The sequence below is a fragment of the Neodiprion virginianus genome, chromosome 4, assembly GCF_021901495.1.
Source record: "Neodiprion virginianus isolate iyNeoVirg1 chromosome 4, iyNeoVirg1.1, whole genome shotgun sequence".
NCBI lineage: Eukaryota > Metazoa > Arthropoda > Insecta > Hymenoptera > Diprionidae > Neodiprion > Neodiprion virginianus.
This window is the reverse complement of record NC_060880.1, coordinates 6,761,075-6,782,643: the sequence shown is the minus strand read 5'-3', so window position 1 is coordinate 6,782,643 and position 21,569 is coordinate 6,761,075. Positions and strand designations below refer to the sequence as shown.

The following is a 21,569-nucleotide window of genomic DNA, read 5'->3' as shown; positions in this document are numbered from 1 at the left end:
TTATTTGCGCCAATGACAGTGAAGTAAAACGAAGAAACAACCGTATACTTGGGAAAAGAAAATGTTTATTCCAATTATCCTTGAAAGATATTTAATTATTTAAAATTGTCATTCACTTCTATCGAGAAAAATTTATCTTTAAAATTTGAATACAATAAATTACTTTGGAAGAGAAATAAATATAAGCAAATACAAAAATTTATCGAGTTTATAGTTTGGTAAAGAAACGGATGGAAAGAGAATAGTGCATGCAAAAACAGAGATGGAAAGAAAATTTGCACGAGATTGGAGTTTAGTTTGAAGTCAACGTCAAGAATGCAGTAAATCGTGAATGAAAGTTTAAATAAAACTGATTAAACGATAATTTTCCACCGGCAAAAGTTACCAGTTTTAAAGTTATAAAGAATCGTGCTCTTTTTTTTTTTGTAACCTTGGCTTACGGCGACTGCGAAAATTGATATTTTATTTATTTAACGAAAACATGTTGCTAGCACGAAGTTTCAACTTTAATAACACTATTTACACAAAATGAACCTGCCTCCATCTGATTTAAATTTTGAATTTACCGTAACATGCAATACTTCTCTAGATATTGGTCTCTGAGCAGTATTGAAATGAAAGTTTTTCAGATATCGGCCCGAGTAGAATCGAATAGAGGGTATTTCAGATATTGGTCTGAGAAGAATTGAAAAGTGAGTTTTTCCAGCAATTTCATTGCATTGCGCGGCGGCTTGTTGTTGGGAATATTTATTCGACTTCCACAGTTCTGGATTCGCGAATATTTCATTTAACAAAAAACTGTCGTACAAATTGCAATTTCATTCGATATTCGTAACCACTTTGTGCCTTTGTTTGCGTTTCGTGAAATTCAAACTTGAACTGCCGGCTTATCGATTTGGTGTTGCGTAAACAAGATTATCCAAATCCTCAAACCCGAGTCTGTGACTCTCAATTGTCAATCCGTAGTGAACTCTCAAGCCGACAAGTCGATTTCACGAACGGAGCAGAACTGATTGTGAGACTTAAGTACCCGTACCGTATTTTTTTGCTCGATTGTTACTAACTTTTTTTTTCTCTCACACCACTGCACGGATATGTTTATTAAATTCAGATGAATCTGATGAATGAATATTGCGATGCTGGAAAATATTTAAAAGTTATTTCTTATCACATTCTTTTCTCAATGATGACTCGTTCTATGATAAAATTGCCGAGACGTGGAATGTGTATTCTTACACAAACATTTCGACGAAGAAAGAAAACAAAATAAGTAATCTCAATCTCTATCGCAAACGATGACAGGAGATTTTCTAATTCGAACGAAAAATTGAAGATTCCAGAACTATGCCGTTTCTACTTACATATTAGTTGAATAAAAAAATTTAAAAAAAAGCAACAAAAAGAAATCGGACTGTGCATATTCAACACGGATTGAGTTTTTCTCCATTAATTATGATTTTTTTAATTAGTACCCTCTGAAACGATTCTGATTACTGATATCATACGAGATATTTCGATTAAATTTATTATTGGCAATTCTAGTTACATTTGTCTGTAACTAAATTCAGATAAAAAAGTTCAAACCTTGACATGACCGAGTAATAACCGTATGCAATTATGCAAGTATAATAAAATACTACAGATTAAGGCACTCGTAAGAAAAAAAACGTGTAAAATATTATTGTGTATTTTTAAAATTTATACATATGTAATTAGATATTTCTCACTTTTTCATTCCATGTTTCGCTTGTAGCTTTTAAACCAAAAGCTTGGTCACTCTTGTCTTGGTCTTAAAATTTTCGTTTCTGATAAGGAATTGGTGAGAAAAATTGAAAGCCGATCGATTGCGGCTATTATCATTAGAAAATTGCGTTTCCGTGTTTTCGTAAGCAGTAAAAATCGCACCCGTGGTCTAAAATAACTCAAACCCGGTGAAAAATGTTTTTTTTTTTTTTTGCACATTCTACACCATACTTGAAAATGTTTTAAATCGCTGAAGACGTAGGTCGGTTCGGGGCAAAATACCTGATAAACTTTTACGCGTTAGGTTATTTTTCGTTTTCCCCCGTTGACGAAATTATGCAACAGACACAACCGTGACAGCCCGGTTTTCGACGAAAGTGCCGAGGAGGTGAAAATAACACCTCGGTCCGTTCTCTCTCATGCGTTATAGTTTGCGTGAGAATTAATGAGCGACGGTGTGTAGACGGCGTTAACAATGTCCCAAAGGAAATCTCCGGGGTGAAATAATGACGTTGTCAACGCCTCATGTTTCTTTCAATACCTGAACCCTCCTCCGTCGAACAAGACGAGCTTCTCTCCTTCTCCCTTCTCTTCCTTGTCCACCTCCTCATCCTCGTCCTCGTCCTACACCCGCTCTCTCCGTAACTCCCGAGCGAGTACAATATTCTCTCTACAAATCAGCTTCTCCCGTAGGCTGTCGTCGACGATTCTACCGATCCTACGTTCCCTTCGCTAACAGGTGACGAGGGCGCGATTCGTCTCGTGAGAAAATATCGCCCGAGTTACGAGAAGGAAGAGCGGCTTAATCGAATAACGAATTTCAAACGTCGAAGCAATTTTGCGACCCGGTCGATTGTCACGACCCGGAAAAGATCGACGAGCAGATTTCCCTTCCATTCGAGAATTACGAAAAATGATCGTTTTTCGAATAAATACACGATTGTTTTCCCCGATTTATCCAGTATAATCTCAACGATTATTTTTCATCGCAATCGGTTTTTTGGTTTTTTTTTTTTTTTTACTTCTCTAAAAGACGCAATAGTATAATTGGTGAGAGATAAATGAACATTTTTACCTGGAATTGAAAAATATTTTTAATGAAACTATGAATTATACAAAAAGTTTTCTTCCGTTAGGACTACGCAACGGAATTTACAAAATTTTTGTTTCAAAGGCACCGATTCAAAAGAATACGAAATTATGGATTTAACTGAGACATGTTCGATTATTTTTTTCAGACTCGATCAATCGATGCATCGATTATTTTTAGCTCTTACTGAATATCACGTTTGAATTTCATGGTTTCCTGATAGCATCGCAAAATGAAATGGGTTGTTAGATTTGTTGTCTGGAAAAGCTTCGAAGATTAAAAAAAAGCGATAATATTTTACTTCAACTTGGAAACTCGTTCCGTTGACCATAGAATCGTTTTCTACCGTGCATAAGTGTGTGAGAACGTGTTTGGTCGTTATTTCGGAAAAACGATTTGAATGATTCGGACGAACTTTTCAGAGGCGTAATCAAATATCTGTCTGTGATGATTAGTGGGACTTTCTAAACTTACGCATAACCTTTGGGCTAAGAAATGACGAGTGTTTGAACATTCGAACAATCATTAACTTGTGTCCTAAATTCCGAGAAAACTAATTTACAGAATCGGATGAAACTTGGAGGAAATTGGGTAAAATACAGACCTGGCAGAAACGATCAGTTTACAAAATAACAGCCAGTTAAACTAATACCAAAGTCTTAAAATTTGAAAAAAGAAGTAGCAGACAGAAACTTGAGTTCCAAGTTATGTGAAAAATTCTTCGATATATCGTAAGATAAAATTAATATTTTTTTTTTCTACTCCGTCTGTCCTGTTTTTTTTTTTTTTTTTTTCGTTTTCACGTATAATTTTTTTTTTTCAAACGGACACCGAACGAACAACGAGAAAGAGGATGGCTACACTGAGAAAAATTTCATTTGTTACAGTAACTAGAAAAATTCAGTAAAACTGGTATCGTTAAAAAAACTGTTTGAACATTGTTAGGATTACGTAAAATGGGGTACGCGTTACCATTTTGCGCTATTGCCGAGCCTTTTTTGGTAAATAGCAACAGCGATCGTAATGAGAAAGAATAGTAACAGCTAGAGAACTAATTTTCATTATTTTTTACCTAAAACTATATTTTTCGATTGTGGTAAAAAAATGAAAATCGTTAAGGTCTGAGCGGTAACCGGAACTAAAAATTTCTCTCAGTGTAGGCTGCAGGTTACGTGTGTGCAGAGGAACGGTTTAATATCGTTTCGAGGGTGGCGGAGAGTCGAGTCTCGGCCCCGGAGGCGGGTCGCATCAATCACTGCTCTGATTGCACGCTTTTACCGCTAAACCGGCGTCATACAACATCGGATGCCATCAGCATTAATTTTCGACCACACGAAATGCTGACGAACACCAGAATAGCCAACAAATCGGGCTAGATTTATCCCCCCGTGACTTGGGGACCGTGTGTGCGTGACGTGAGCTTGCCTCTGCATTCGTGTGAAATCGATGAAATCGATATATTTCTTTTTTCATTTTCCCTCGGGGTTTTTTTTTTTTTTACACGATTTTTAATCCCAATTTCGACAGATTAATTGGCCTCATAATTCCTCGATCCTACACTGCAGTTAATTACCCAAGTGTGCGTGTGACTGCGTGAGTGAGGATTATTTTATTTTTATTTTTATTTTTGTTTTTTTTTTCTATTTTTATTTATACGAAACAATCAGCAGTATATTCACCGATTTGAAAAATTCAATACTGAATCCGACATAATTCCCCCGCGTATTACGTATTATTTCAAACCAATGCATTGTACGGGAATGGGAATATTTTATTGCTGATGTTGTTTATGCGCAAGACTCGTTGTATAAACTTTCACCTGTAATTTGGCCTGAAATTTACTCACTATGTACATACACATATATACGGCTTTGCGGAAACACTTGGCTAATTAATTACCGCAATTACTCAATGAATTTATTCCCCCATTCTAAAAACCATTGAAAATGCTTACTCAACCCTCGGCCTCTTGCTTTTTTATCGCATTGCTGCACGCAGCTGACTTACGGTCTCCAGAGAAATTCAAGGCGAGATTGTCAACAGAAACGGATTAATTAAAAGAAATTTTTGTAATAAAGTTAAAGGAAAAAATCTGTTTCACTGGACTGACGAAATGCCAAGCTTTAGGGTCGTTGGTTCATACTAATCGTTAACGAAAATTGTATGATAATTTTATATCGACAAATAAAATTGATTGGGTATTTCGGCACGATGTGACCGAAAAGTTAAATTTTTAACTATCAATAGTTCAGCGATTAATGGACTTGAGTAATTTTGGAAAATTTGACTGTAAATGTGTTTATAGTGTTGACCGGTCGGTACCGACAGTTTAATTACCGTCGGATAGAAACTTGACAAAATAATTACAGCTGTAACGGTGAACACTTAAAGCAACCAACATTTTAGCTGCGGAAGGTTCAAGATGAATTTTTGCAATTATAAAAACAGGAGTTAAATAAACGAAAAGGAAATGCTCGCCGTTGGAAATGAAAGGATGAAAAGGCGCAAAGGAAGTGGCGAAACGATGACAACTCTGCAAAGACCTCTTTACCATGAGTCACTGAGTGCAGTAATTACTTTGGAAAAGGGTTGCGAAGGCGAGTCGTTCTCTCCTTCAATTTCCAAAGTATGACGGGCTCTTTCATCGGAATTTAAGTGACATTGGCGAATGAGTTTGAGGCGAATGGAATGGGGGGAGATGGGCTGGAGCGAAACACCGATGCCGATGATTAATCTTTGGGGAAGAATTCTCAGCGTTCCTGACCACCGTGAACGAGACAAGGCGAGACGCGGGGTTCGAAGTATTACCAACTGACCCAGGCATACCATCGCTCCGTCGGAATTGAGCTAGTGGGCAGGCACCTGCTACGTGATCCCAACTCCACCATTAAGTCATGCCCAACATCTTGATAGATATTTCCGGAGTAATAACTCGCGGTTCAACGTCTGATCTGCTTCGGGTATGCTGGATCGTCGAACGATGCTTCATATTGCTTACAATTCAAGCTACGTAAGGACGGAGGACTGTCTCAAGTTGTGCAATAACTGGCAAATCACTTCGACGACTTTTCGTTGGGGGGTAATCAGTTGGAAAAAGAGGAAAAAGTGTTTGAATAAATTCTGCAACCATGCTGTTGGCGCCAATGACGATGGACGCGAATGAAATAACGTTCCTACCTTTCGATAGAAACTAATCTGAGCGAAATTTAGTACCACAAGTCAAGCTATCAGCAATTTGAGAAAAGGTTTTACTATTGGAACACTTGAAACGATCCGATTCCGATGTTTTTGATCTGGTCGAACATCGACTGCTGAAAGCACCTGATCACGTTTCTCCTGCAATGTAGATCCTGAAATTTCGGACAATGCCAGAGCTCGTTTTGAGTACCTGAATTATAACCAAGGTGAGATTCACGTCCTCTGTAGAGTGTACACGAACCGTTCCAACACTTAGGAGATGATAAATTATCGCGTACACACGAACCGCTGAGTGCATTTCGATCTTCCTTTCCAAGGCAGGCGTAACTCACACGCGTTTCAGTGGCATCCGTGCCGGGTTGTACAGTGAATATATTTATTTGCGAGGTAGGTATAAGGTATACAGAAGATGGATGGGCGAGACGGAGCAAGAAGGATGTAAGGGCCCCCTTCGGTTGCGTATAAGAAGTAGTCAACGGTGCGTTGATAAATAGGCGCAACCCGGCACTTCCGGCCCTTAAGGGAAGTTGGCCGCACCTCCATGTTCTCTGGCACGGTGGAGTGCTACCCGCGTATTTGTATCCCATACATCTGTCCATGGCATTCGTTCACCGAGGTGAGAGTAGTTTAGCAGCCTCGAAACCACTCTACCGACATAAATACGCGTCCGTGCGTGAGAGGTGTATAAATTCTTCTTTCGCGCCCACGTCCATGTACCGAAAACTCTGTTGTTCTATGTTGACCTCCAGCGAAGGTTATTCCGATTGCCGGAACACCGGACGTTGATTCACTCGTTCAGCGAATGGTACAAGCCCTTCGTATCATCGCTTCCAGAGGACTAAAGCATGCTGGGTATCAGAGCTGTTGTGGAAATCACGAGATAGGGAAAGGTGACCAACAAGGATGGTATCCGAAGTCGATCTCTCCGATTTGATTTCCTTTGTGATATGTTACAGTAGACTAAAGACTCGGTGACACATATTGTTTTTTATCTGCCATTGAATACTTTAGGAGAGTGAAACCACCCTCCAAAGTAAGGCATGTCAAATGGCGATTTGGTAATTTTTTTTTTCTTCCAATTGAACAATTTAAATTTTCCATTTCTCGTTATGAGAAAACTTGTCCAGTTGAATTGATTGAAAAATGTTATGTTCTTGTGAGTGAAAATGCTAAATCGTCCCTTGACGTGCCTTAATTTTGAGGGTGGTTTCATCCCCTTAAAGTGTTAAATGGCAGATAAAAAAAAATAAGTGTCGCTTGGTTAACAGTCTTCTATGACATATTACAAAAGAAATCAAATCGGATAGATCAACTGGGATACTTTTCTTGTAAGTTGATATGAGTTAGGGTTCGACCCTTCATCGATTGAACGATACGCTATGTTACATGGCCGGGGGGGCTGAGTGTGTCTATTAAATCCAGCCAGTAAAGTTCACCATTTAGTTACCGAGAACGATGCACACACACACACACACATACTCAAACGCATAATATACACTTTGGGAAAAAGCAGACCGCGGTACTCTAGACAGACTACTTGACCCGGTTCAATGTTTATTGTTGTTTCGGTTGGTTCACCTCTTCGCTAAAGGTACTGGGAAACGTCTGCAAGCGCATGAAAAATGGCTAAACCCTGTTGGCTGCTGCAGTGTACATCGAGCACGTAGCTCCGTGCTGACCCAATCCGTTTCGGATTTTATACACGAAATATTACACGAATGTAGTGCCGTAGATCTTTAAAACTTGGTGCGAAAATCGCCGTAACGTTTATACTTGGTCAGAAGTCATTTGATGATGTATAGTCAGGTGAAAGGGAGTTCCTTTTTTTTTTTTTTGCTCCTGACTGCCTTTGATTTACTGTTTTTTTTTTTTTTTCACCACTTTCCGTACTTGTAAAACAACATACCATTCAATCACTCTGAAGATGATTACTTGTGAAAAAGATAAAAAAAAAAGGAAACTATGTAATTTACAAAATAAGCCCGGAAACAATTGAATAGAGGAAAGAACACATTGTTCGATTACTTTGAATGTTCTGATCATGAAACTTTTTCTCAAATAGCTGTTAGTACTTCGGATTGTCTTGTTACAATTTGGCCAGATTCGTTCCAATTACACAGCAGGGATGTCTTTTTCACTCGCGTTCACAATCGTCGGCGCAAATGACGTGAGTTTTTTTTTCTTTGTTTTCTCGCTTCCTGAATTTGGTTCCCCCATTCAAGAGATAATTTGTGCCCATTCGTCCCAAATTTCACGACGTCAAATTCATTAACTTTCGGAAACCAGCCGGTGTGCATCCACTGCGCGGTTTTTGACTCCGCGGGTTTTTCGCAACGGTTTCAAGAGAAGTGCCCAACGGCGTAGCTTCGCTCACCGCCTATCGACCAGATGAAGAATGACACATGGGGAAGCCGACTCGACGGGCAGTGGAGTGGCAATCAGAGCCCTTGTCCTCCAACCCCACTTCAGCCGGCGCTGAGCTCTCTGGGATCCTGGAGTGAGGCTGGCTGGTTGTAACAGATCTGAGGCTGCGGACGGTCCTCCTCGGCAAGAAATGCAGAGCAGACTTGGCCAGCCGTAGAAATTCGCTCGACCGTTTCCTGCAGCGTCGCACGTCCTTCTCCTCCTCCTCGAAGTCCCGAGGGAACTGCAAGCTGCATTCTCTCGTGTAATAAATTGAAATCGTAGCGAGGATTCCCTCCGAGGATTCAGGAAAGGAGCTAGAACCGCGGTCCTTAGATTGGAACGGTCGATTCAGTCACGCCCAAAGTTTCATTGTCGATGATGAATTCGGCGGCTCGTTTGAAGAAAAAAATTTGTTTCTTACGACAAATTATTATTGTTTCAAATCGCTTCGTTTGATCTGAAGAAACGAAAATGTGTTCAAAGATGGCAAAGTTTGATTTCATTTCGCATAATGCAAAATAAAATTGCTTGTATTGTTTAAAAGGAAATTATTCGTCTTAGGAATTTATTTGATTCAAACAAAAACAAATTCTTTAGATTCAATAAAGTAGAATGTTCATCGAGAACGGATACTTTTTTCAAATGCATACGTAGTTAATCGGTGGTACTGCTGAAACAAAATACCGGTTTAAACGAAATATTATACTTAATTAAATAAGAATTTCTTTGAATATATTTTTACTGAGCGAACAAATTTTTTGGTTGTATCGGGTAGATGTCGAAGCTTTAAAAAAAAAATAAGATGATTATCCTGAATAAGATTATCTACTTGACGGATAATACTGGACTGCTGGCGTGACGACGTTGCTTGGAAAATCAGGAACACTTGTAGAGAAGTTTTCCGATCGAGCTCGGAATGTGTGCTTATTGAAATTTCCTCCGGCGATGGAAAATTATCAGGAAGAGCTGTCTGATTGTCGACGTGTCTGAGAAGTTTGATGAACTCGTTCGCCGTTTCTCTTATCGTGCGATGTTGTTTTAACTGTGGAATTTGGTCCGGAATATCGTTACGTAGAACGACGAGCACGCACTTAAATATGTATTCACGCGTTTAATCGAATTCGCTGTTTGTTGACGCAAGCAGGCAACCAATGCCAGGCTCGAAACCGAACAACCCGCAAAATAGTGCTTATGCAAATTCGCGGCTCAGCCGATGCTCATCATTGCGGGATTTCATTGGAACTTTCGTTTTCCGCTATTACAACTGTTTACTTAACCCCCGGTTCGATCCGTGTGCTGTTTAACGCGTAATGTAGAAACCCTAGAAAACAACCGATTAGAAATTTCCTCAAATTTAAGTACGAGAGTGAAGACTGAAGACACGGAAAAATTATTGCTTTGCAACGATGGGATAAATTTTGAAGATTATAGTTCACTAAATATAGTTCACGAAGTATAAGGAGATTCCGAAATATTTCCCTGAAACGTATGATCGTTGCAATAACCTTACAAACTTGTATCTCACAAATTTCTTAACTCGTATTAGAATTTTTCTCCCACTGATACTTTTTTATTCGACCATAAGTTCGATGCAGCCTTGAAATAGTCAAATAATGATTGAAGTTTTATTAAAATAAAATATTCGATTGCAAAAATATAGTGTTTGACAAGTGTAAATTATATTTGTATTGTTAATTCAACGCTTCCACGTCCTGCTTACTTATTGATGAAAACACTTAACGACAAACCAACAAGTTACAGAAGTAACTAAAAAACCCCTTTGAAATTTCTGCACGAATTTTTTTTTAATGAGAATTAAACGACGGGGTAAAGAGAAGATAAATTCATACGAATTTGGTGGGGAGAGAGCCCAAGTTTGGTATCGAATCTACTCCATCAGCGAGCAATTAGCCAGCAAATGAAATTTCTGCTCCCCCCAAAAAGCGATATGCTATGATTTAATTCAATAATCTCAGTACGTCACGCTCTCCTTCCCTCTCTCCTCTTCTCTGCTCTCTTCTCCTCTCCCCCGCGATGCACACGAAGCTGTCTGCGAATGTTACGAGTAACGAAGTACCCGCCCGTATCCTGCACAGATCTCTGCATTGAGCTGCATGTTAATCACACAGTTATCGATTCTCCGACTGACTAAAAGCAGATGATACAACTTGCGAAATTATTCAACGCTGCATTACCAGCTGGTTCGTAATTCTAGCCGCCTATGTGCAAGGACATGCCAACTTTGATTAATCGTGAAATTCGATCAGTCGACTGATAGGATAAAGAATTAATTTAATTTGAAAAGTCGAGTAATCGATCGATCGTTACGGTGGATTAATTGATCATTTGAAAAATGGGATAACGGAAAGGATTGATTAGTCTAAATAACCAATAACTGAAGAACCAATAGTCTGAAAAACTTACAAGGAAGAAAAGAATGACTAATCCCATACTTGAAACTGTAACGTTTAGAAATAGCGATTTTTTACCAACCGTTCGTGAACATTAGGTACTGTAGATGTTAGCTGCTTTGAAGGATAGAAATTTTGATGCTTAATTATTTTGAAATACAAATATTAAAATTCGATAACTGAAAACCATCAGTAGGTATACACGAAGAGTTTTGAACGCAAATTCCTGCACCGCTACAGTTACCGACACTTTGCCAAGACACAAACCCCCTTCTAGAACATTTGAGGGTAGGGTATATCCCCATTCTGATGGACTTTGTCGATTTTTGGATCATTTAATTGTCTAACATTGTGGATCAGCCGATAATTTTGTTGCCCTACCTTAATCGCAATTTTCGCTGCTTTACTATAGTTTTAACTCTCATTGAACAAAATTCGGAAGGATCGATAAAGTCAATCAAAGTGAGGATGTCTCCCGCCGTCGAACGTTCTAGAAACGAGTTTGTGTCTAGGCTAAGTGTCGGTAACTGTGTCGGCGCAGGAATCTGTGGCCAGAACTCTTCTTGTACACCGCTTACCATCTTCGGGACGAAACATTATATTAACGTTAAGGAAAATATTTGCGGCGCATTATTTTCAGATGGAGAGATATTTTTTTTCTGTTTTTTTTTCAAGGACAGAGACTTTGATGCTTCGCGATGCGTTTCAAGAGTCTCGTCCTTGAATATTTTGAAACGAAAACATTAAAATTCACATATTAAAAACCATCCTTCGGACGAGAAATTATACTAACGTTGAGGGAAATATTTCCGGCGATTCTTTCCAGATGACAAGACCGCATTGGTTCACGGGGTTGTTACGTCAGACGGTCTCTTCGACGGCACAGTGCGGAGTGCCAACGGTGAAGAAATTTACATAGAGCCAGCAAGCAGGTACTTCAGGAAGAGACGAAGCGAGTCACCGTCGCTCGACGACGTCGACGTCAACGACGAGGACGACGTCAGTCCCATATACCACACGATCGCGTATCGCTCCAACGACGTCGCGACGCCGCGCCAAGAGCACTCGTGCGACAGCGAGCTTCTCCATCGAAATGGTAGCCTCAACTTCAACCATACGTGAGTAACAGCCACGAGTAGATATAAACTTTCAATTCTTAGATACGCTAGAATATCAAATGTAAGGTGAGGCGTGCGGATTTCACTCCATTCGCGCATTTTCTATAAACATTATTCAAATACTGAAGTTTATTCGACTATGATGAACATGACCATTTTTTTTTTTTTTCTTGTGCTTTTCAAACGAACGACAATCGATATGGGTATTCGTCGATTCATGATTGACGAGGTTGCTTAGCTAAAGATCGATATTGTCTAATAACTTCATTATAATACAAGATAATTGTTCGTTGAGTACTCGTATCTTCGAAAATAAGAAAATATAAAATATCATCCTTTTAAATTGCTTCAAAATAAATTCAATTATAGTAAATTTATTTCGTTTCAAATTGTAAGAGCTTTACATTTAGAAGATTGTTTTCAAATGAATTGTCCAGAAATCGATACTTTTTATCTCTTAATTAATTTTCCCATAAGCTTGTGTTCGTAAGCTACGAAGCTCTCTTCGATAATTGAAAAAAAGAAACTGTAACAGATTTTCTTTTTGTTTTACAGTAGTTGATTTAATATTGCGTTTTGTAAATCATAAAAAATGTCGGTAGAATATTGTCAAATTAGATATTTAACGTTACCAATATGATAAAAAAAAGTGATTCGGTGAATTTTTAGTAAATAGTCTTCTCAATAAAATGAGCCAACGTAGAATGAAATGAAACGAATCTACTAGATTTTCACGAATTTTGAAACGATTTAAAGTCAAGCATAGATATTCAACCTTTTCTGAAACTTATGATATTTTTTATTTTTGTATTTTTAACGAGATCTCCGCGGGATGCGAATATAACAATTTGGTATATTCTCAATGTATTTAAAATATACCGAATAGTAATAAAATGAAATGATTGTATTGATTTTTGGCGAAAAAAACTCCTTGTATAAACAAACGTATGTAAAATAACGTCTGGCGTCAAATTTCCTCATTTCCTTCTACCTATTGAAATTCTTTTCACTGAAAGTCAAGAGTAGGTGAACTCTCGTTACCTGTGTGTATAACAATACTCGAATATACCGTATAAATCACTCGTTTTACGAGGGGGATTTTTTCAATTGTAAACGTCGCAATTAGGAGAGTAAGGAAAAAGAAGCGGTACAATTCTATCTCATGTGATGAACGACGATGAGTGTCGAGATCATTATCGCATATAATACGTTGAATTTGTCATCCCTTGCAATCAGCCCCCTTTCACACGTCGTATCGTACACACGATTATCCTCGTATAATATTTCGCGAGCAAAATAAAATATAAAGTAGATGTTGATTCTTTAATTTAAAAAAAAAAAACAACAAAATGCAAAAAGCATTTTATTCTCGCCTCAATTAAAAAATTATGTCTGTAATTTGTGATTGAAAAATTACATCTCTAGTTGTATTGTACGCAATGCGATTACACACGTACAATTATGTAAATTCTCGTTTCGAATGATTTTCCCGAACGTTAACAATGAACTTATTTATTTCCTCAATCAAACGCTCGAGTGACGCAGCGGAAGTATTATCAGCAATTGTATACGTACAAGAGTAAAGTCACGGTTATAAGACGTCCTACATGTGTAAAAATAAACGATACGACGTGAGCTAATTACGTTGAGCATGCAAGGAAGTCTGCCTCGGCTTCGTGTGACGATAAGGAACGTGCATCGACGGTAACCCGGAGGGTGCGACAAGTTTATAAAAAATTACAGAGTGAAAATTTCCGCGTAATATATCGCTCGGACTTCCGCGGAAATGGAGGAAAAGGTGGACGGGAATGGGGTAAGGGGTGAAGGGTGGGAGGGAGGGGGAAACGATTACGAAGAACGATAGCTGGTAAGAAGTCCGGGTCAGGATAGCGTCAAGGGTGACCATCGAGGGTTCGAGTAAGGAAGGATGAGTCCGTATCTTCGAGCTCGATCTTGATGCCCACGCGATTTGAAAAGATGAACTCCAGTTTCAGAAAAAGTGAGGCAACCTATCAGCCGAACACCTCGCAGCCGATCTACCAGCACCTAAACGATGGAAAGTCTCACGCAAAGCCCGGCTTTTATCCAAAGGATGCTCGAAGGAAGCAACCAACTGCCAGTTCCCACAATTTGGAACTACTCGACAAGTAGGTTCAGGCAATCTTTTTTTCCTTGGCCAAATATTCTCTCTCTCTCTCTCCGTCTTCCTCTCTATTTGCGTCGGTCTTGGAATTTTTCCTCAAAGATATCCGCTATTCGCTAGCATCAAATTCACCGGAATACGAAATTGGCTGTGAAAGAAAAAAGAATTTCTATGAAATCTGGATCTTTTGTCAATTCAGTTTTGAAACAGCGAAGGATGTATTCGTACAGATTTTTCAATGACTGTCCTTTTTCATGTTGATTCGGTTTCTTTAGGATGACTGAACATGGCTGAAACCATAACAAAATGAAAGAATAAATCTGTTTTATATGATTTTGTAGTTTTTCGTTTGATTCTCGTCTTTCCAATCCAATTTCTCATTTACAGAAAATCAAATGTTCATCTGATCTGTATGCAATTTTTTTTTTTTTTGGTCTTTTCGGTTGTTTTTTCTAACTGAAACTGAATGAAATAAACTGAATATTATTACCGATGATAATTTTCAACTCAGTTTACCAAAGATGATTGATATGCGAACGTACAATCAAACGTCCTAGGGACTTTTTACGTCGTAACATTTAGATTTCCTGCTTCATTTCTCAACGATATTTTCTCTTTATACGTTGTACAGACATGTTTTCTTTACGACAAATTAAGGAAGGAAATTTGAGGGAAAGCCAGCTAAAAGGATGGAGAAAAACAGAGAGAGGAAAGATAGAGAGCGAGAAAGAGAAAATAGGGGGGGAAAGGAATGAAATATGTCTCTTCCAACAATTTCTTGCTTTTCATAAACGGCTCGATGCACCCGACTGAATTATCCAAACATTTTATTAAAGCTGAGCTTGCGGACACTTTAAAACCGCGAATAGCAAAGCGAACGTTTTTTTAGGAAGGAAGGATTTTCGAATTCCCTGCCCGACGGTTAGATTTTTACTTTTTCCTTGGTCAGAAATCTTTTTTTTTTGCGACTCAAGAAATTTATTTCATTGCCAGAAACGTTTATGATGTACAAAAAGTCATCTGTCTTCTCTGGAAATCTTCTTACTGTTAATTAAGTTTGGATCGTCAAAAGAAGAATCGCTTTAAGGGTTTTCTGATAATGTTCTTACAGGTTTTTTTTTTCTTCCACCTTTTCTTACCGTTAGTTAAACTGTCTAGTAAGATCCCCTTACCGTCTTATACCTATTTTTACCATAAAATGACGTTCAAACGACAAAGCGACGCGTCTTTGACCTGCTTCAACTAAAGTTTCATGTTGTTTTTTTTTTATATATTCGCATTAAGCTGTAAAGATATCACAGCCATGTTCAGTCAGCCTGTCTTTTTCATCTACATAAAATAACAACCACAAAAACCGCAAGCAAGTTCATATCGACAAACTGTTTAGAAGTTTGTTTCACGTATTGATACACCAAGCTTCCGCTTGGAAAATTCTTCAGGAGATCTCCATATCTGTTCTCAATTCCGTGAGTTAATTTACAAATGATAAAAGAAGAGTGATTTTTGCATGTTTGAAAGTGAATTTTCACGAGAAAAATCTATAAGAGAAATTCCCTAGCAGGGTTAAACGATGCTTTTACTTGGTTTTCCGGGATGTTGATGCCCGCTTCTCTGAATCCTTTCCAAATTTTCCCAAAATCCTCGATCCCTTCCCTATTATTTTAGGCACACTTGACCCCATACAGAGAAGGGTTGTTTCAGCTATAACATCGCTTGGAATTGTATTGTTTAGACTGTACAGAGAGAGGTACACTCGAGTGCTCCGCAAACGTACCTCGGTGGACCCGAAAAAGACAACGTGTATGCTCTACCTTCAGGCTGACCACACTTTCTTCGCCCACTACAAATCGGAAGAGGCCTGCATCGAGGTCATGACTCGCCATGTTCAACGCGTCAATGCGATATACAGATACACGGGTAAGCAAGCATTTTTATACCTGTCAATACGATCTGATTTTAGAGTTTCCGAGGAAATTGTAGACGGCGTGATGGATGATAAATCCAGTCATGTCCTTTGACCTCGATTGAACGGATTTCGGTTGACGAGGCTTAGTCAAAAATCGATGATTTCTATTATTTTTCTTACGGATAATAAGGACACAATGAATTTTCTAAACAAAGGTTTAAGTACGTCGATATACTTCGTTTCAATCTGGTTTCAGATCGATAGAAATTTGGTCGATTCGTTCAATTTTACCTTACGATGATTTATTTTATTCGGTAAACTATTTTCGACAAAATCATTGAACCAGATTTTCTTTTTCTTTTCAATAATTAATTTAATATCGAGGTTACGAACGGTTTGAGATATATTTTCCGGAACGCGAATTATTCTCGAAAAGTTAAGTTTTAATTGTAATTTTTTTTGTTACATAGATTTTATTAACTCTGCATCGTTGATAATATGATATTTAATTTGTATTGAAACTTATTGAAAAACATTTAAATTGTTGTACTGGTTTATACTAGTGACAAAAAAAAAAAAGAAATTTTCGAATCCGACGACTCAATCGCGTTTCCGATTGCCGATAATTTTTTTTTACTCTTGTCCTCAATTTCCTCTTATTGTTGGTTTTTTATTTGACGCTGAAAAAATCGACCTCGTTACCGTGACGCGTTGGGATAAATATTCATACATTCGAATCGCGCGGAGCCAGAATTATCATATTTGTTAATAAGCAATCGGTCAGATTCACACAGGGGGAAATAAATTGATTGATCAAAAAATTACCTCACTCATTTGCATGAAATACAATTATTCCAATAACAAAACAAATACACTCATGTAGATAAAAGCAATAGGTTTAAAATGTGCAAACGAATTATAATAATATAACCAATTAGGTAAATAAAATAACGCTGCATTTGCGTGATTGGACTACGTGTGCGAAGTGATAATTACACTGGCGGTTTCTTTTATTACAAAAGCGGAAACACGGGCGGGGAAAAAAAAGAATCCAAGCGAAGAGTGGCAATCATTTTTGTTCACGGTTCGCATTCAACCATAAAATTTTTTATTCCTTATTCGAAAATGTGTCATTTTTCTTAAAAAAAAATCTTATCGCACAATTCACTGCTTTCGTTATACGCACGGTGACCTGTATTTACAGCATGTTTATACGGTGAAAGATACTTTGCCAGTTCGAACGAGAAGTCGTTTAGAAATTCTTTAGCTGTTTCTTATCTTGAAGCCGTTCGAAGTAGATACTTCCTTGCAATCTTCCCCGCTGAGACGCTCATCAGAATACATTTTGCACCCCGCGGGTTCTTCGATATTCCCTGCAGGCGTGTATTTTTCCCTTCCCCCGCATCTCCCTCATCGCCAGAAGTTGGTTGCATCTTTCCCGAATTAATACCACACCAACATTCGCACGCCTCTTCTGACTCGGAAAGTTTGCCCCTGAAATATGCATAATAATATCATCCGACCAGAATTTCTCAAACTGCCATGTATATCTAAAAATTTTCTAGGGAATAATGTCAACCTTTTTTTCATAAGATACTTGATTATTATTTCTAAAATTTCTCAATGAAACCTCTGAAGTATTTCGAAATACTGGACTTCCATAGTAAATTACAAGATTTTAAATAAAATACAAAATCATCGGTTCAGTTCTCGCTTTTTTTTTTTGATTTTTCCATTTTCCACGTCATTGTGTTTTTGTTGATCAGCAAAAAAAATTTTCCTATTTTTATGCAATACTCCGCGTTCTCCGTATAAAGTACACAAGTATTCCTATGGCTAAAATTCTCGACTTAATATACGCCTCAAGTCGAGCTTTCCGATTGAGAAGGAAACAAAGAGAAACGTGCTTCGATCCTTCTCATGCGGTTTTATGAAAGGATGTATCGCCGAGAGAGATCGGCGTGGCCATACTCATTTTAGAGGCTTAAGCTGCACTCGTCTGGTTTCTTTTTTCACATCGGTCCCTTTCATCCTTCAGCTTATGGGCTTCTGCATTATTTAGTATTTTTAGGAAACCCTCATAAAGTTGGGCGAGGGGTGGAGGTAGGTCTCGACTCGAGTGGTGCGTGCCTCCCGTAGATTATACGAGTGCGTGTAGACGTATAGACGGCGTCGCATCAAGGCGGGCAACTCATCCCGCATAGTGCGCCGGAATTTCGAGGCTTACCGAGAAGAAACGATGAAACTTATCAGGCTAAACGACCAACTGCGCATGCGCGTGATAACTGGACGCTATTGGTCGGTGAGATCGTACAATGAGAGAAATTTTTCAGTTCCGGTTACCGCTCAGTCTTTGACTATTTTCATTTTTTATCACAATCGAAAAATATAGTTCCAGGTAGAAAATGAAAATTAGTTTTCTAGCTGTTACCGGAAAGTCTAGTATCCGTTACTATTCTTTCTCATTACGATCGCTGTTGCTATATTTTCTTGCAACTGTTGCGAAAATTTTAATGCTCGTGCAACGATAAATTGACGTTAAAGCCTTGTTTGACTAAAAAAGCAGAGTAAACCTCACAAACTGATTTTGCGTTGCAATAACCGAAAAAGGATCGACGATAGCGCAAAATGTTTAGGCGTACCTCGTTTTTCGTAATTCCAACAACATTCAAACAGTTTTTACTAAAGATACCTGTATTGCTAAATTTTTCTAGTTACTACAACGAATGAAATTTTTCTCATTGAACCGCGTCGATATTTTCGTCTGCAAAGCAGGGCAGCCAACCTACTAGAAACTAGGCGTGACATGCGAAACTCTGCCGCGTCGAGTGGTGAATTGAAATTATGTCGTCACGATGACTCGTAGCCATAATTTACCATCGGTTAGTTGACGATAAAAGCTTTCCAAGCCTTCCCGCGTGACTACATCGACTATTTCAGATCCTTCTAACCTAAAAAAATAATCGCGTCCTCCACATAACCTCCATAAGCTGCGTTTGATAGCTGAAATTTAAGGTGGCTAGCCTGCATGAAAATTCGACAAATCTCACCCATGCGCAGTCGGAAGCTCTATTTGTTGAGTTCCGCCGTTTATTACTCGGATAAAGTACATTGTACCTTATATTTGCGCCAAAGAGGCAAGCCGCGGTTTCAATGCCTGCGATATTACGACAAGTTATAATGTTGCTGCCAAGCAAAGCTGATTAAGGTAAACCAGAAAATCCTAATCCCTCGCCTGGAGCATCCGTAGTCAGCCACCGGTTTTACTTTTTCTTTTTTCTTTGTTCCTTGAGTAGGGCGAAAACTATGAAAGCACTCGAATTACTGGATTTATCGATAATCGCCGCCACGCGTCGGGTGACGAAATCCAGCTTGACGTTTTAGCAATTACTATAAAAAAGAAATAAATAATCCTCGATAAATTTGCTGAAATAATTTGATTTTCCATTTTATCATTGAAATAATTAGACGTTCTTATAAATTGTAATCGATTAACTTGTGTTAGTTTATTTAGAGATAAAATATCAATCTTATCAAAAATCATTCGTGTCAAGTGTGATTTCTCTATTTCACCATCAATTGAACTTTAGAAATTATTCGTGACCATGTCGTGTTGTATTAAGAAAAAATTCGTCGAGTGAAGATGATTTTTTATCAATTTAAAATTTATTTGCAAAACATGTAAATTCGACGTTTCGATTTGGCCCTGCCGTTTATCTTCAGGGAAATAAGTGACAATCTTTTTAGTTTTGATGTTGTTCAAACGGCATGATGGTTAAACATAAACGAAATTACATGTTTGGTAAATAAATTTTAAATTGATGAAAAAATCATCTTCACTAGACGAATTTTTCCTTATTGCATCAATTGAACTTCATTCATTGAAATTTACAAGCACAAATTGTTATACTTGTTAAAATGAGAATATTATAAAATTCAGCTCAATCAGTTTCGCTCTCGCGCTTTTCGTCAACTTTGATTTTATCACAGTTTCATTCCGTCACTTTTTTCACTCGTCTCTGAAGGAAAAAAAAAAAAAACAAAGGGCGAGAAGATATCTTACAGTTTTTATTCAACCCTCGATAATGGCAATTACTTTCCTTTTTATCGTATTATCGGGAGCGCCGCGGTATCTCAAAACCGGTAATTTATCGTCCGCCGAGTCTCTGCTATTCAGTATAATCTTTTTTTCTAATTATTTTCCTCATCGTTTTTTCCAACCGAAGGTAACATCCACCTAATCGACGCCAAAGTGACAAAGGCTCACCCACGAAGATTGCGTGATTTCGTAACGTTTTTATACTTCTTTCTCCGTTCTCTTTTCTTTCCTTCCTTCTTTTTTTTTCTTTTTTTTTTTTATTTTTTATTCTCCTCCCTCTTTTATTTTTATCTTTGTTTATTTATTTTTTTTTTTCGAATCTTGCATGGTTAGAAGCCGTGATTAAATGCCACCAGACACGCCAAGCCCGCGTCTTCCGTATGCACGTAAACGTACAACACGTGTGTACTTGTACGTATTTGTATATATATTTCTGAACTTCGCTCGCTCATTCTCGTATGTGTTAAATATACGAAGCGCAAGCTCGTGCAGCCACGCCGAATGTCTAAGCCGTAATTTGATTTTACGATAAGATTCCACTGTAATACGTATATACATATGTATACCCAACGTATATGTCTACTTCGTTCTAAACCAAATTAATCTGAATATTTACAGGAAACTTTTTTCTGCTCTCTCTCGGTTCAGTTTTTTTATTTTATTTCTTTTTTTTTTCTTCTTCTTTTTATACTCGGTCCTTCCTTTATTTCTGATCGATTTTTCTCCATCGATCGATGGTTTATTGCATGCAAAGGTGCAAACTGTTCCTCGGCACGCGAACTGATCAAATTTATAACCATCATAGAATTGATTTACTTATACAGCTTCGTGTTATTGAATATATATTTGCCCGAGTTATGCGAAGGTGCGGTAAGCTTAGAAATTTTGTGAAATTGAACCTTTTTCATCGACATGTTTTTTTTTTTTTTTAGATGCACCTACAAAAATTGCAATTTGAAAAACACAATTGATCTAAAACAAGACAGCTGATTTTTCATCGGTTAAATAAATATATTATATTTCATGAGCAATTTGGGGGAAAATAATTCGGTCCTTTGTTTTAATTACTCTTTTGACGATAAAAATTTATACAATTTTAAAGAGATAAAAATTTTCAGACTATGCGACGGCTTCACCCGTGCTAATTTCAAAATTGCACGTAACTGTTGCAAATGTCGTTTATAACGATGGGAAAAAAAAATTTATAGGTACTGTACTTTACCCACGAATGAGAAGTAGAAGTTTTTCCCCATGAAACTTCCCCATTGATGAAATTTCGGGTTAACCGTATATGTCAAAAAAAAAAAATAAATAAATAAATAAATAAAATCCGTGTCCCGAAAAAAATTATATCGAGTTTTTAATTAATAGTCATACGTAAAAGGAAATAGAATTTTTTTTGTTACCTGCTACATTAAAATTAACTTGAAAACGTTTATCGTAACAAACGAATTT

The 21,569-nt window shown here is 37.8% G+C and overlaps 1 protein-coding gene across 14 annotated transcripts in view; it reads left to right on the top strand.

Annotated features, from left to right (window-relative positions):
- Positions 1-21,569, top strand: part of LOC124301738 (disintegrin and metalloproteinase domain-containing protein 10-like) — a 359,750-nt gene that overhangs the window by 303,962 nt on the left and 34,219 nt on the right. For all 14 annotated transcript variants that reach the window (XM_046757113.1, XM_046757114.1, XM_046757104.1 and 11 more), the window contains 3 exons: positions 11,675-11,966; positions 13,955-14,113; positions 15,842-16,026. In XM_046757113.1, coding sequence (XP_046613069.1) covers positions 11,675-11,966; positions 13,955-14,113; positions 15,842-16,026 — 636 coding nt within the window. The remainder of the gene's footprint in view (positions 1-11,674; positions 11,967-13,954; positions 14,114-15,841; positions 16,027-21,569) is intronic.